Source organism: Gymnodraco acuticeps, unplaced genomic scaffold, assembly GCF_902827175.1.
Source record: "Gymnodraco acuticeps unplaced genomic scaffold, fGymAcu1.1, whole genome shotgun sequence".
Classification (NCBI taxonomy): domain Eukaryota; kingdom Metazoa; phylum Chordata; class Actinopteri; order Perciformes; family Bathydraconidae; genus Gymnodraco; species Gymnodraco acuticeps.
In genome coordinates, this window is record NW_022989842.1 from 81,087 (window position 1) to 97,602 (window position 16,516).

At 43.0% G+C, this 16,516-nt stretch overlaps 1 protein-coding gene across 1 annotated transcript in view; it reads right to left on the reverse strand.

The window, feature by feature from the left end:
* The window catches only part of arvcfb (ARVCF delta catenin family member b), a gene marked incomplete at its 3' end in the record, with an annotated part of 335,137 nt that overhangs the window by 78,781 nt on the left and 239,840 nt on the right, over positions 1 to 16,516 (reverse strand). The window contains exons 7-8 of the mRNA XM_034236288.1: positions 15,419 to 16,065; positions 7,384 to 7,889 (exon numbers count right to left, since the gene is read on the reverse strand). Coding sequence (XP_034092179.1) covers positions 7,384 to 7,889; positions 15,419 to 16,065 — 1,153 coding nt within the window. The remainder of the gene's footprint in view (positions 1 to 7,383; positions 7,890 to 15,418; positions 16,066 to 16,516) is intronic.

Sequence of the window (16,516 nt, forward strand, 5' to 3'; positions counted from 1 at the left end):
ATATCTCGCCCTGTCAATAAGCCTCACCTTCTTGACAAAAACTGTATTGTTTTTGAAGTGGTGGAGAGACAATGCACAGTTTGACCCACTGCTGTCACCCATGGCCAAAGCATATCTCTCTGTCCCAGCAACATCAGTACCAAGCGAGAGAGTTGTTTCCACAGCAGGGGATTTTGCAAACGCCCAAACATCCCAGCTTCTACCTGGAAATGTGGACATGCTCATATTCCTAAAAGATAACCTTGATGATGCTGAGTGAGTGAGTTAGAGTTGAGTTACTTGAAAAACTAAAGTGAAGCTTGATTTATTCTATTGCAGGGTCTGATTATATTGTTGACACTTTAAAATACTACTATCTACTAAAATGCTGTTCAAATCAGATGTATTATTTAATAAAGGAAAAAAATTGAAGTAAAAAAAAAAAAGATTCACATTTTTTCCTTTATTTTTAATATCGCGATAAATATCGTACCGTGGACTTTTTATCGCGATATTATCGTCCCGTGAGTTTTGGGTATCGTTGCCAAATAGTGCTGTGTTTTTGTTGTAAAACCCACATAACCTTGGCACATGAGTGTCTAGACATCATCTCTCTTCTAGCTTAAACTTGCTTTATATGCATTTTTCATCCAAACAACACAAGCAGGAGGCACCTGTGTCAGACCACAAGACACAGACATCTCCTGCAGGACAAACCGGAGAAAAAAATCCGCTTAATAATCTACATTTCCACAGAGGGAATAGCTGCAGGGCAAAAACAGCCGGAAGGTAAAATAAAATAACTGTGAACGCTACAAAGCTCTAAAAATATGAGCGACGGGTCCGCCTGTCGTGTGTGTTGGAAAATAAACCCCTTCCACGTCACCCTGCAGAAAACCGAGCTCTCTGTGGTTTTGCAGGCACAGCACAAACTCAGAGAACTATTAAAACACATGGGCTAAGAAAAAGGGGGCCTATATTTAAACCCATATTTAATTGTAGAAAAAAACGGCCAATTTTAGCCACACGGGCTGAGGCTGTAAGCCGGGCTCGCATTGTGACAGGTCTGTTTTCACTATGGAAACATTAGACTGGAGAGTAGAGGAAAACAGTGAGAGAGGAGGAGAACATCAGTGTAGATAATGAATGAAGGGGCGAAGAAATTAGATTGAGCTAGAAAGGAGGAGGGGGGGGGGGGGGGGGGGTAATGAGTGAGAGAGGGGAAGAGGAGAAAAAATAGAAAGGCCTCCCTCCATTCTGTCCTCCTTGTCTTGTGGTGCAGGGTTATTTTTAGCTACGATGGGGAGCAACACGGTGCTGTAAAGGCAATCATTTCTGCTGCGGCACAGTCATCGCTCAGCACCACATCTCTGTCACAGCAGAGCTACACACACTTACACACACTTACACTTACACACACACACAACAACTCAACAAGCGTGTTTTTTTTAAAAGACTGGCATCACTATCAATGCTACGCCTGCATGATTTGGAAAAGTATGGTACTATTTTGACTCATAATTGCGATATGATTCGCCATATTAGAGGGAATGATTGTTTTTTTAAATACTATTCACTGAAATGATCATTGGAAAATATATTTAATCTGTTAAACCCTGAGCCTGTTTTTCAGGTCTCAGGCTCGAAAATGACATTCCCAGAACAAATGACCATATCTTCCCTTCTAAAAGGGTTACATTAATAATCTTTTTTCTCAAAGTAATGATAAACCTGTGAGTTGGATGTAGAAAAGTCAGAATCAATATAGATGTTTTTTATTTTAAAGAAAATTCAGATTGAACATATTAAGAATTGTTGGACGGACACTATAATTGACAGTTTTTTACTATAGTAAACAACTGTAAATTATTGTGTCCGTCCAACATTAATTTTTTTATGGTGAAAACTAACCTTGGATGATGGGTTAATAGACTAAAAGCTTTAGGATCCAAAGTACAACATATAATAAGTACCCTGTATCAAGATTGATGCAAAACAAGTGACATTTGACCTTTAAAGAGAGATTTAGCAAAGAAAACCCACTTCTGGGGTCATTTGGGTGGATTTTCCATATCTCTGGCCCCCCTTGGTCGATTTTTATGATTGACATCTCTAACCGTCAGAGCCAATGGAATCTAGCGAAAGTTCCAAATACACACACAGGTTACCAAATAAGGAGTGAGAGTGACGAGTAGAAAAACCGGAAGCTGGCTAACCTCTGGTGGCTACCATTAGCAGCTAATTTTTTTAATCCGATTTATGCATACAAATGGATTATGGATTATCAATACTTTTTTCAAAGACACAGACACATTATTAACCTATGGATTAACCTTCAGCCGCGTTTTTTCTCGTTTTAATGCCATTGAACACGACTTTTGATCAGAATAACAGCTAAGGTGAGACGATGTCCCGTTTTTGCTCCGTATACGTGTTGTGATGTCTGTGTTTGTTTCCCCTGTCGCGAGTTCTGATCGCTCAGTGATGATACTATACCTATATAATCTGTGGAGTCTCAGCTTTAATCGGATATCTTGTTTGTGCAGTTACGATAAGTAATAAGGGTATCTTTATCTTGAGTTCTGTGCCAAGTCCGTGAGCTTTTTTTCGCTCAGGGGTCATTTAGACGCTTCTTATGAGACTTGTGTTTTGTTTTGGTAAAAATGGTTCGTATCGTCAGTTAGCTGAGGTTCTTCCCGTTCTGTTACCACACATTAATAGGTTTTAAAATGTTAAGAAGCCCTGAGACACAGTCTCGCAAAAAAACGTTCACGAGCGCCCATTGGGGGGATGCTCGTCCTTAAGAGGTTAAATGATCTTGGTGTCATTTTTTCAACAGCACCACCATCATACATTATATTTCTACATATTTTTTCTTAACCAAAATATTGCGCTTTCTCTGATTTAGATGCAGTAGTCCATATTATTGGCTTATTAATTAAAAGAATGACTAATTACAGCTTTGAATGCAATATCTCCCCTCTAGTATATGGGGACTAACAGATTCAGATTACCTTATTGTCCATTAACTTGACATACAATGGACATTTTAATCACTATTCAGAGCACAACATACACACAATACACACAAGATATTGCATTTTGAAGTCTTAAAGTGACTAAATGGCTTTCATAAGTAAAGTGCTAAGTGGTTTGTTCTTCCACTGGCTTGAGGTCCATCAAAATATAACGTCAGAGCAATATACATGTTATATTCAAATTGGACATTACAAAGCTCTTCCCGCCAGCTGAGGTCTCACCGAGCACGACGGTGGATACACACCCCGTTTTTGACCTGGAGGAAATCACAGAGGTTGAGGTAAAAAATATAATCTCAGGGTTAAGAGGTTCTAAGGCTAGGGATGCAGATGATTTCGACACCAACTTTATAAAGACACATATCGACGGTCTAATAAAACCAATTACTATGCTAGTGAATCAATCTATCAGCACGAGGGAAGTTCCATCATCCTGGAAGGTGGCCACGGTGACATCTGGGGATAACGCATTGATGTCCAATTACAGACCAATCAGCATCCTCCCCTGTGTCTCTAAGATAGCTGAGAAATGGGTGTCAAAACGAATCACCAAACATTTAGACAAAGGTTTCGCTCCACTCCACCCAATGCAGTTTGGTTTCTGTGCTCACCACTCCACTGAGACGGCTAACTGTGTCTCTGTGAAAAAGGTTAAATGTATGTTGGACACGAGCCCATATGTGCTGTCTTCCTTGATCTCAGAAAGGCTTTTGACACAGTTGACCACCAAGTGCTCCTTACAAAGCTGACTCATTTCAATTTTTCGGCAGTTTCGATACATTGGTTTAAGTCTTACTTATCGAACAGACAACAGTGTGTTTTGGTCAACGGTGCCAAATCCCCCTACCTTGTGAACCCTGTTGGAGTTCCACAAGGTTCCATTCTTGGCCCGTTACTGTTTTCACTGTACATTAATGACTTGCCTAATGTATGTCCTGAGTTGAATGTGCAAATCTCTGCCGATGATGCGGTCATCTTTATACACGGGAAGAACACTGAAATTATCTCATCTCTCTAATGCTTTGGACAAGGTTCAACACTGGCTGAACAACATTTGCTTACAGTTAAACATAAAAAAACAGTATGCATGATGTTCAGTAAACGACCAGTCAAAATCATCGAAGGATCCAACCTGTTTTTAAACGGAGCAGAATTAGAACTAGTCTCCCACTTCAAGTATCTTGGAGTCATACTGGACTCGAACTTGACTTTTAAGAAACATATCAAGAAAGTATCTAATACCATTAAATTCAACTTGCAACATTTTAAACAAATTCAACCCTTCTCAACTGTCAATGCTGCAAAGTCATACCTCCACTGTATGATTCTATCCCACATTGAATACTGTTTTACAAACTGGTGGTTTGCTTGTGCCACAAACCTTAAACCCATAGAACAGCTGTACAAGAGAGCGATCAAGGTGTTTGACAGAAAGCCATATTCATACCACCACTGTACCATCCTTGAAAAACACAATTTCTTGAGTTTTGACAATTTTAAGTCTTTAAAAGTATGTGTTTTTTGAAAATGGAAAATGTCCTTTCTATTAAAGGCAGCTCGTTCTGGAATAGCCTCCAAACTGAGATACGGGATTGTCCCACTCTCAATAGTTTCAAAGGTCAACTCAAAGAATGGTTGCTGCTATATTGTATTACCATGTCATAAATACTTGTGTATGCTGCTCTTGTTCTTTTGCACTTTTTGCATATCATGTATTTTGTTTTTGCTATGTTTGTAAAGTGTAATCTTCTTAAATGTTTTATGTGAGGGACTGCGGATGGAAATTAGCTCAAAGCTAAATCTGACACATTTTAATGTTTTAAGTGTTCATTACTGTGCATTGTCCCTGCCAAATAAACGATTAAATAAAATAAATAAATAACTCAATATACATTAAAATTAGGTAATGGTGGTAGTAGCAGAATGTTCTAAGAAGGATCCTTGAGAATTGGAAAGGAGGCTTATGGGTTGAAAACGAGATATTCATCGAGCCTCTCGTATCAATACTTCGAGATTCCCTCTTCCCCCACAGCTTGTCCTTCCTCAAACTGTAAAGATAACTACAAAAGTAACTCTTTGGGGTGGAAAGTATTCTGTATTTAACACTTGGCGGTTACATCTCAAAGGTCAAGCATCTCACTTTAAAGTGGTTCTCATTTTTCAACACATGTGCACCGAGAACAAAAGCCCCTTCTCCGATGGCGAAGAGAGCATACCAAAGTGTGTCAGGTCAAAGCAATCATGTTGGGGATTAGCTGAGCACACGGAAAGACACACACACACACACACACACACACACACACACACACACACACACACACACACACACACACACACACACACACACACACACACACACACACACACACACACACACACACACACACACACACACACACACACACACACACACACACACACACACACACACACACACACACACACACACACACACACACACACACACACACAACTGTATTCCCAAGTCAAGGGGGAAAAAATAGGCGTTTGAATCAATAGCTCCTCTTAAAGGAATTAAAACATATTTCATTACACTTTGCAGCGATTAGCTTTTTCCTCTGAAATCAATGTTCATATGACATCTGCTTCTCTATGGAGAGTCATTCCACTTTCTAACTGTTTTGTAATAAACCTTAAGTCAGAAAACATCACAATTTCCGTGGTGATGTCTTTAAAACCATTATCTTTGTGACAATTGATTGAAAGAAAAAATTCTCCATGAGCGACAAATTACTTCATTAGCGCTTGCTACTCTTTTACGAACGTTAGGAAGAGAAAACTCCAAGACAATTTACTTCAAATGTGCCTCCATTATAATTAAAAGAAGGACTGATTACAGCTTTGAATGCAATATCTCACCTCTAGTATCCGGGGAGTTACGCAATTCAGTGCTAATTCAGCAATTATTGTATCTCTTAATATGGGAGGCCTCGGGCACCAACTTATCAAATAATGTAAGCAGTCGGAGATGAGAAAATAGCACATTGTGAATTAAGCTGCGAAAAACAATAATGTGTGGCAAACGTACCCTGCTTCTTATCATAGTATGACTCAGACGGCATTACTATGCATATGGGATTATGGGAGCCAACGCAGTATATTCCTGGATGGAATATATAAGCGATGGATGTATGCAGCGAGTGATTGGATGGGACTGGCATACTAAGGTCCTATCATACCAGCTTAAAGGCTTCAAAGCAGCACTTTTATACTTACTGTATAATAATAAAAAAAATAAAAATTCTATAGCGTTTTCTTGAACCCAAAGACGCTTTACATTTGGGAGGGAGGGTAAAACAAAGCCAAAAAGACACAAAGAAACAAAACAAAACAGAAAAGCAGTCAGGAGGAAGTTGGTTGAGAGGGGGGGGGGGTGGCTTATGGTGGGTACAGAGTTGAAGAGGTGGGTTTTGAGGAGGGACTGGAACAGGGTGAGGGACTCAGACTCACGGAGGACTTGGGGGAGGGAGTTCATACTCTCTGTATGTGACAGAGAGTTGAGACTAATTAGGCAGACAGAAATTCTACAGTTAGTGGAGAAGACTGCCAACAGGCTTGGCATTTACAGCGCTTTGCAGGTGGTTTTTTGCATAATAAAGGAATCTTTACTTGTGGCAAGCCAATTGTAAATGCTGTCTTAGTGGAGGAATGCAATGAGACCTATCCATAGCACTTATTCATAATATTTTATCCATATAACAGTTTTTTTAAATGAGTTTTAAGGAAAATATGAAAGTATTTTTAAGGCAAGCTTTGCAAAGAAACTAGTTGATGTGGTTGACAAATGAGGGCACAATACAAGTAGAATATTTTCAGACATGGACACAATCTGGAAAATGTATTCAAAATGGAAAGCGTTATGAGGTGATTCCTGTGTAAAAGCAGAACATGACGACCATGTCTTTATGCGATAATTCAAAGATAATAAACAGTAATTGCTTTCCAGTGCAACATCTACCCTTTCCTGTCCCATTTCATCTTTTCGTTTCTAAAGTGACAAGAAGTCAGACGAGGATCGGCTGCTTCGATTACTTGATGTCACCAAATCAACTGCACAAGAATTAAAACAAGCGATATGAAGCCAAATGGAAATTAACTTTGCCATGTTGATTAACACTTTGTCTACTTCGGTTGAACCTCATTACATTAAATACAGCTTTATTTATAAAGCACTTTAAAACCTCCAGACCAAAGTGCTGTACAGTCAAATAAACAAACACACATACAAAAAGCTCACACACCATCAACTAGTACAAGTAAAAACAATAGACAATTTAAAAGCAACAATCTACAAGATGTCAAAACGCGAAGGAGAAGTATTGAATATGTAGTTGTGTATTCTTACCGGTGATGAGCTCTCTAACTTCCATGTCGTTGGTCTTCCTCAGCAGGCGCACGAGGCCCGGGATGCCGTCGCAGATCTTGATGGCCACCTTGTTGTCGTTGTCCTTTCCGTAGGAGATGTTGCGCAGGGCGCCACACGCCTTACGGTGGACTTCAGACTTGGGGTGGTCCAGAAGCCCCACCAGGACAGGGATCCCTTTCAGCTGACGCACATCCTTCTTTATCTTATCGTTCTCGTAGCACAGGTGCTGCAGGTAGGCCGCAGCGTTGGACTTCACCGGGTCGATGGGGTGGCCCAACATGGCGATGACCTCCGTGAGGTCGGGGTCACGCCAGCGCGGGTCCTTACGCATGCTGTCGATGGAGGGGGAACGCCGGCCTGCCAAGCGGTCCAAACTGGCCATGCTGCCCCTCTCTGGGAGGGCGAGAGGAGCTGAATACATGCTGTGGATGTAGGGGTGGCGCTCATCGATCAGCTCTGGCTCGATGGCTTCGTCTGGGTATCCTCTGGAAGGAGAAAAGAAGAGAGGACAGTGAGGACAAGGGAGACAGACGAGGTAAATGGAGGGTGACTCAGACAGATTTGTCTGAGAGAGGAATTAGGCAGCCGGGGGGGAAGACTTTGAAAGAAGCTAACTGAGGTGAGAAACTCTGACTAATGAGGGGAAGAGAGGATGGGGTGAGGAAGAGGTGAGAAGGAGTGGGTGATGGAGATAAGGAGGGAAGGTGGTGATCTCCGGTTTGGATTCCGATGACTTGTATATAGACTATTCTTGCACAATTTCTATTATATTCTATTTTATTTTATTTACTTGCAGTATTTTATCTGTTTTATTGTGTTGCACTGTTGGAGGCGCCTGGGACCTAAGATGTTCATTGTCATAACTACACTGTAGCTATGTACACATGACAATAAAAGCCTTGAATCTTGGATGAGTTATTAACAGGTTAGTCACATTTGTCCTCGCTGGCAGGTGGTAGCAGCACACGTCAGACATCAACACAAGTCTTAGAGAGAGTGATTGAGCGATAGGAACCAAAAAGGCAGTTCACGGAGAAACAGAGACAAAGGCAACACCAAAGAAAAAGCTTTTAAAGAAAGTCTTGTGAACTTTTCTTTGTTAGGAAGCCACCATAAAGAGCAGAGAAGGGATTGAATATTTATCCCCAGGGAACACAGAACAGAGCTGTGCTGTGCTGTGCCCCCAGGGAAGACTACGAGCCTCTGTGATGCCCCCGGGGCTCTCAGGGCTCACAGCAGCCAACACTAGCATTTGGTGGCTGGAATATGAATGACCGTAGCCTCATCCCAATACTCCTCCTCGACTCCTCCTTTCCCTCACTCGCTTCCCTTCCTTGCGTCTTAGCTCCGCCTCCGTAAGATGCGAGCGAGAGACACGAGGAGGTGACGCGAGGACAGAGGAGTCCTCAGGTATTAATTGGGATGTCCTCGTTCACTCAAACGTCACTCTTAAATGACGTCTGTTAATGATGACATGTGCACAGCTGTGTCCCCTCTCATCGGGCTTAACTGGATAACCCTTTAGAACCGGCACATTTGTTGTTAAATATTTATTTAAATGAATCTTTCTCTTGTTAATCAAGGAATTCAATGTATGATGGTTGGTCCTGCTTTTGTGTTCCGTTTTGGTGTAAAATGTAGCCTACATTCAAATACAAATATAATTATAGTAATGTGAAAGCCTTTGAGAAATGAATTGCACATAATAATTCCCACGGAGCTGTGAGCACTTATACATTTATGTGACGCTTTTCCACTCATCTTCCAGTTGTGGGTTTTCCTCTGTTGAAATGGACCAGCTGTGAAGGTGGGGGCGGGGCTTTTATACGCGAGTAGTGAAAACACTTCCGCGTAGTCTGCTCGCATGTATCCTCCCTTTCGCCTCCTCCCTTTTCGTCTCCTCCCTCACCCCTCCTCGACTCCTCCGTGTGCATTTCAGCTATTGAGACGTCCTTCAAAATGGCGTGTCTTGATCGATTTCCGGGTCAAGTCCCGGAGGAGGGGAAGAGAGGAGTCGAGGAGGGGTATTGGGATGAGGCTCATGTCTTTAGGTCTTCCCTGCTAGCGTTAGCCTCGTTAGCATCAATTCTGTTAGGGTTGCTTTGAGCTCTACTCAATTCCTGTGATGGAAGTGTTGTCCTCTGGGGGAGGAAGAGGGGGGTTGCTTAGTTTTCACAGGATGCCCTTCAATAAATCTATATTTCGGAAATGTCTATTATCTGCACCTTAGGGTTCTTTACACCAAAGGCATCCTCATAAATCCTCTATGGGAACATGGGGGAAAATTAGACGCTCAATTTTAAATGACAGATCATTAACTGCTACTTGAAAACAACACAGGTTACTTGTTATAAATAAAGCTCTTTAATCATAGCAACAATATTTCTAACCAACAGCGAAGAAGCAGTCCGTGGAGTCACGTATTACAAAAAAAGTTGCTCACCAATTCTTTCAAAACTTACTAGACAAAATGTTTTGAACAAACCATGCTGAGTCGTGTAAAGGGATGGGAGAATGTATGTTGGGGAAAGTTAGGACATGGTGGGAGGAATTCAATTAGGGTTGTGTAGTTATGCACAGCGTTTATCATCCCCCCGCCCACCCCACAGTTTGAGACTTGTTTATCCTCATTACATAATCCATCTGGTCTCCTCTCACCACCTTTGATGTATGGTGGTTGGTGGTGCAACAGAAATGGTGGCCAACGCTGGTGGTTGGCAAGAATTTCGAGACCAAGCTCACATTTTTAATGAGTTTTATGTTAATTATGTGCTTTTACAGTTCTTCCCAGGCATGTTGGGATAAGAGAGAAGGCGGGGGGGGCTATGCATGCCACTTGTCTCAGCTCTGGTGTATTCCTCTGTTGCAGAAACCATGCAGGGACACATTGACTTTTATGGTAGGCATTTTACTGCCTGGAAATCAATATGAAATGAACTGGGAGAAAAACTCTTGCTGGGGAATGTAACAAGATATTAAATCCTCTATTAAGTCGAATGGAAAGAGGATTAATCGAGACAGAATGAGGCGCCACCTCAGTTGAATAAAGTTCAAAGAACCATGAAGCTGAATGGCAAACTTTGCCGAACAAGCGTTGGGAGTCACATTTCTAGAACAGCTGTGGTCTTCTCCAAGAGGTGTTCCTCCTGTTGTGCACCGACAGAAATGTTAAGTCTAGTCATGTTTCATGTTTTGTTTAACCATTTTCTGTCTTGTCTCCCTCTTCCTATCCTGGTGTGTGTCTCCCACCCTCATCAGCGTCAGCCCCGCCCCTGATTGTCCCCACCTGTGTCTTATTATCCTGTGTTTAAATTCCCCTGTCTCCCAGTGTTCAGTGTCAGTTCGTCTTGTCTCTTGCCATGGTCAGACCTATGCTCTCTTTGTGCTCTTGTAAAGTTGTTGTTCCTCACTACGAGAGCGCTTTCATTTTGTTCTCAATTGTTGTCATCTCAGCTAGAGATTTGATAGTGACAATTTTTTGTTCATCTTGCTGTTTTTTGGAAAATAAAGTATCTTACCAATACTTTACGTCTGTCTCCGGGGTCGTGCAATTGGGTCCTACATCCTGAGTGTCTGAGTTCATAACACCTCCTCAAAAAACAAGAGACATTTAACCTAAACGAGAATGGATCTAGTGTATCATCACTGTTTATTTTAAAGTAGTATTTTTCCAGCTTTGTGGAACATTTTAGAGAGCCACAAACAAGGCAGCATGTAGCCACAGAAATAAAGGAGGGGCCAATCAAGCCTGATTACAGCATCATTTAGGGGGGACGGCTCCAGCTCTGGTTTGGAAAAAGAGGGACATTTGCGAGCATGTGTGTGTGCACGTGTTGGTGGATGCGAAATGCTGCCTTGGGTAGACGATAAAAACACACGCTCCCACAATACAGAGGGCTTCACCTAGCTTTCAATTGCTGCGGGATATTGGACATGACAAGTCAAGGAGGCAGGAATAACCCTCCGGAAGAAAGGGCAGTACACAATCTCATATTGAGCTGCATACATAACCGCCATCTCGTTCATAAAGTACCCTCTCATTATCTGCCACACTATGGTTCCCACAGATGAGATGTACAGTTTTCTGATTCAGATTGTGGCTCGTTTAGATCGGTGCCGATGCGGAGGGGCTTTTTGGTAAAGCGTCGCGAGGCTGAGTGATGGGAATGTCAGGATTTGCATTTAAATTGGCGCCATTGTGTGTACGGGGAGGGTCGTAGTCAAAGGATGTGAAAGGGCTCTTTGCCACCAGACGTGATGCTCCGAGCATGATCACAGCAGATCACTCTCATGTTAATGGAGCCGCTAAACGTCCGGCTATTTCTGTGTATCTGTGCGCTCGTCAGAGGATGTGCGCTTGTTTTTTTCTAAGCCACAAAGGATAGAAGAAAAGATAAACAGATACGGTAGATGTATGCATGTCGGCAAACCTTTGTATTCCTCTGGACTTTGTCACATAGCTACACAGCCTTATCTGACCCTCTTGGCATTAGCAAGATGTTTGCATCTCATATGTACACATTACATCTCCACGGCGTTTATGAGCTTTTCACCGACTGCTCCAGATTGCTCGTTTCAAATGATGGGCAATAATTGTTTAATGATGCACAAGAGCCTGTGTGTTTGTGTCATGTCGCTTTCTAATTTCTCCCGCTGTTTTCATGGCATTATCCACCGCCACGACAGCTTGTTCTCATTCAATTAAAGCATAGTGATGTGGCTTAGAAGTTTCCACTAACATGACAGAGGGGGAATATAAAATGAAGCGTCTCTCAGTGAAAGCCTTTTGGCAGGATGGAGTAAGAGGGGGGAGGGGGACCACTTCCTCTGGCTGTTCCCTACAGACACCACTGGATTAGAATGAGACCACCCCATCCTCTCAATTAGGGGATGAGTGAGTGTGTGTGTCTGTGTGTATATGCGTGTGTGTGTGTGTGTATGCGTGTGTGTGTGTGTGTATGCGTGTGTGTGTGTATATGCGTGTGTGTGTGTGTATGCGTGTGTGTGTGTGAGTGTGTGTGTGTGTGTGTGAGGTGACCCCAGATTGCAGGTGGGAGCGGGTCGCCCAAGTAGAGATGAGCCATTAGAGATTGGCTTGAAGACGCCTCTATAGTCTGGCAGAGTTCAAAAGTAAGAGAGGAAGAATGATGAGAGAGAGTAGTAGAGAAGAGAGAGAGTAGTAGAGAGAGAGAGACGATGAGAGATGAAGGAATAGAGCGAGAATATTATCTCTGTAGCATCTCTATAGCTATTATCTGAGTATTTCTCTATCTCTCTATATCTATCTCTCTCTCTCTCTCTCTCTCTCTCTATCTCTCTCTCTCTCTCTCTCTCTCTCTCTCTCTCTCTCACACACACACAAGCACACACACAAGCACACACAGATATAACGGGTGGGCCTAGACTGGGGGGGAAAAGGATGGTAAAGCTCTTACAACCGGATAGCGGGAGGGCAGGAGAGAGAGAGTGGGGAGGAGACACGTTTATTATATGCAAATTTAGCAGGGAAAACAGAAAAGTGCTACAATTATGCGACTTTGAGCAAGGCACTAAATGTTTTTAACTCTTTTCCATTATGTCTTATCGTATTTGTATTCTCAAAGATCAAATCAAATTGACTTTGAAAGAGGCTTAGGTCATAAGACAGGAGCGATCAGTGAATAAAGTAAGATTAGAAATAGGACAAAGGCAAGATGTTCAAGAATTGTAACCAACATATTCCTTAATTCGATGTGAAGCCCTGTCTTCCACCTTCTAAAGACACATGACTATCATGTCCATGCTGCAGGGACCCCATGTAACCTGTATGCAAGCCTCTGCATTGAAGCACTAAAATCCAAGAGTGATGCATGCTCACAGATCCAAGAGACTCCAGCACAAAGTGATACATCATCATTCACAACACATGATGGACGAAATGAGTGCTTGGCGCCAAATCAGGAAGCTGTTTTCGTACTAAACGTCTTCATTTTTGTCGGAGTGTAATTGAGGGCTCGCAACGCAATGATAAGCTGTAATTAAAACGCTTTGATTCCCAGATTCATTACAGCACTTTGGCGTGTCCGCTCACTTTTATGGAAGAATACTAATCACAATGTGAGTGCACGGGAGAGGGCTGATTGTCAATGTTCTTGGGAAGGGGAATCAAATGCTTACAGTATACTAATATGTTTTGATGACGGCTGATTTCAGTACTGGAGAGCAGCTGGAAAGACATTTTTGGCATTTTTTTCCTGTTGCAATTAGTCAGGCAGCCGTCAGTCAGGAGCAGCTTTAAACGTGTGTGTGTGTGTGTGTGTGTGTGTGTGTGTGTGTGTGTGTGTGTGTGTGTGTGTGTGTGTGTGTGTGTGTGTGTGTGTGTGTGTGTGTGTGTGTGTGTGTGTGTGGCTGCTTAGGCTGTGTTGTGACACTTGCAAAACAGCCTACAAATTGCCTGTCACAGCAAGCGCCTCTCACCAGGCGGATGGGGGGGTGACTCATTTTCTGAAGATGTTTTATTGAGCGTGTGGTGTGTGTGTGTGTGTGTGCTTGACAGAGATACTGTGTTTGTAAGTGTCATAGCAACGTCAACAGTGTGTAAGACAGAATCTGATTAGGGCATATGCTTTACTCTACATGCGCATCAATGCACGGGCCTTTAAACCCAGCCATGTGTACACAAGTTTAATTAAGAAGGGTCAAAAAGCAGAATTGATATTCAAACACTTTGATCTTTGCCAGAGAATACACACACACACACACACACACACACACACACACACACACACACACACACACACACACACGTTCCTGTCTTGCTTGTTCCTGCCTCTTGACCCTCTAAGCTCTAAGCCTTTAGATATGGCTTCAAGCACAAACATTTTTATCTCAGATTAATTAGAAAACTGCTCAAAAAGAAAAGCACTTATCACCAACCCAACTTCAAACCCCTGCTGCAATTAACTTGAGGATGGACATTTTTACGGGCCTCCCTTTGGCCAGCAATGAAATGATTGAAAACTATTAAGAGACAAGAGTCTATTCTGGGATGTTATTGTTGGAGGCTTACATTTGAGTTGTTCTCTCTATCGGCTGGAGCCAGAGGTTATACTCCTCCTGACAAACGCTTGCGTAAAAAAGGCTTTGAGAGATGCCTGAAAAAACCCTCCCCCTCCGCCTCTGTCCTCCCTTACCTCCCTCCTCACGTCTGAAAAGCATTCCCGCCTCTTTACCTCTAACAAACACTTGTTCAGTATCCATTTGCAGGAAAATAGCAATCAAAGACGTGTTGTTCTCCGCTCTCTTTCACAAGCAAGTTGCTCAAGGAGAAATGACATCTGTTTACTTGGTGTGTTGTTGTTATTTTTAAGGGCGCGAGTAGGAAAGTGTTATTCCCTCTCATCCTAACAGGGTGATCTCCTCTCATGTCAGGCAAGCCTCCGCTCATTCATACAAACAAGAACTCACTGTCCAATGACTTTTTATCTGTGTAATATCTGTATCATGGTCCATTGTAGTGTAAGATGTTTTATTGAGTGCTTGTTTGTGTGCTTGGGAGAAATACTGTGTTTGTAAGTGTGAGTCAAAAGTGTGTAAAGACAGAATCTGATCATATGCTTTACTTACCCTAATCGGCTTCTAATCTACTCGTATCTAAAAACCTCTACTCTGCTCAGTCCCTGTTGCTACAATAGCAGGTTTGAATACAGCCTGAGTTTGTAATCTTGCAATATACTTATTTATATAAATAAATATCCACGCAATAAACCGTATTTAATTTTGTCTTAATTTACATTATTTTATTTCGTATTCTGTTCTAGACTTTTTGCACTACTTTTTTGAATTGTTGGAGGAGCTCAGGTCAGAAGATTCTCATTGCCATTTCTGCACTGTAGCTTTGTGCTTATGACAATAAAACCTTTGAATCTTGAATCTCAAGTATCTCACTCTAATAAATGCTAAACAGGCCCCAAAAAAACCCCAAACAAACTTTAAAAACCTCTGCTCTCTCTTGATTATTGCACTGCATCCTCACCTGATTCTGGGCCCATCACGCAGAGGTTCCCGGTGGGTGCGACCCCGGTTGGGCCCCTGCAGGGTGCCTGTACGACGGTTGGCGGTGGAGTAGTCCGGCTCCAGCTCGTATGGCTCCTCCTCTTCAGGGGGAAGGCTGCGGCGATCGTCCTCTAGGCCGTACGGCTCGGCCTGGAAGCGTTCGGGCTGCGAGCGGTTCAGATCCACGGTGCTGCTGCCCATGGGCACCTGGGGCTGGGCCACGTGGCCGTAGTCATCCTTGCGAATGGGCAGGGTGTAGCTGTTCTCCGGCCGGTAGCTGTTGGGCATGTAGGGGTAGCGAGGCGGCCGGAAGTTGACCCCACGTGAAAGGCTGCCGTAGTTCTCCGTCAGATCGGCGTAGCCATCGTGCAGCCCGTAGTGGCGGACGTACTGGCTCTCGGGCGCCTCGCCGTATGAGTCGTTGTAGGAGTTGTTGTAGGAGCGCGTCAGGGTGGAGGATGCTTGAGGCGTGATGAAGCGGTCACCTCCGTTCTTCATGTAGCGCCGGTCGATGGAGTCGGTGTAGCTGCCCAGCGGGGACGAGCCCTCGGGGAGGGGCAGGCCGTCGGGGCCCAGCGGCACCTGGCGCACTGTTCGAGTGGTCACCGTCTTCACCATCTTAGTCACCTGCAAAGAGGACCAGATACAGCTATCAGACAGTGTGGCAAGATGGTGTTAAAGCAATCCTCATGCTGTCCATTAAACAGAGATATTTGCCTCTGTGGAGGACATTGTGTTAGTTAGCCACTCGGTGAAAGAGGAAGACAAACAACCTGGAAAAAAAGCTATTTGTGCATGCGTTTCATTTTGGACGTTATGCAGAGGAAACCTCATCCATGTATGTTAACTCAATCAAACTTGGGAGTTAGTTTCTCTTTTGTTTTGGGGAACAGGGTGCAAAATAGATGTTAAGTCAATAAGCAAAATTGCAAGTGAAGTTTAAGATTATATTACGAGATTTGGCCGGTAAGTAATGAAAACAAACTAGCCAATTGCATATTTTACCTGCATTTGGCGGGCGAACGGTACTGATTTTGTACCTTGTCTGTAAGTTTCATGGACCATTGTAGTGTCATAG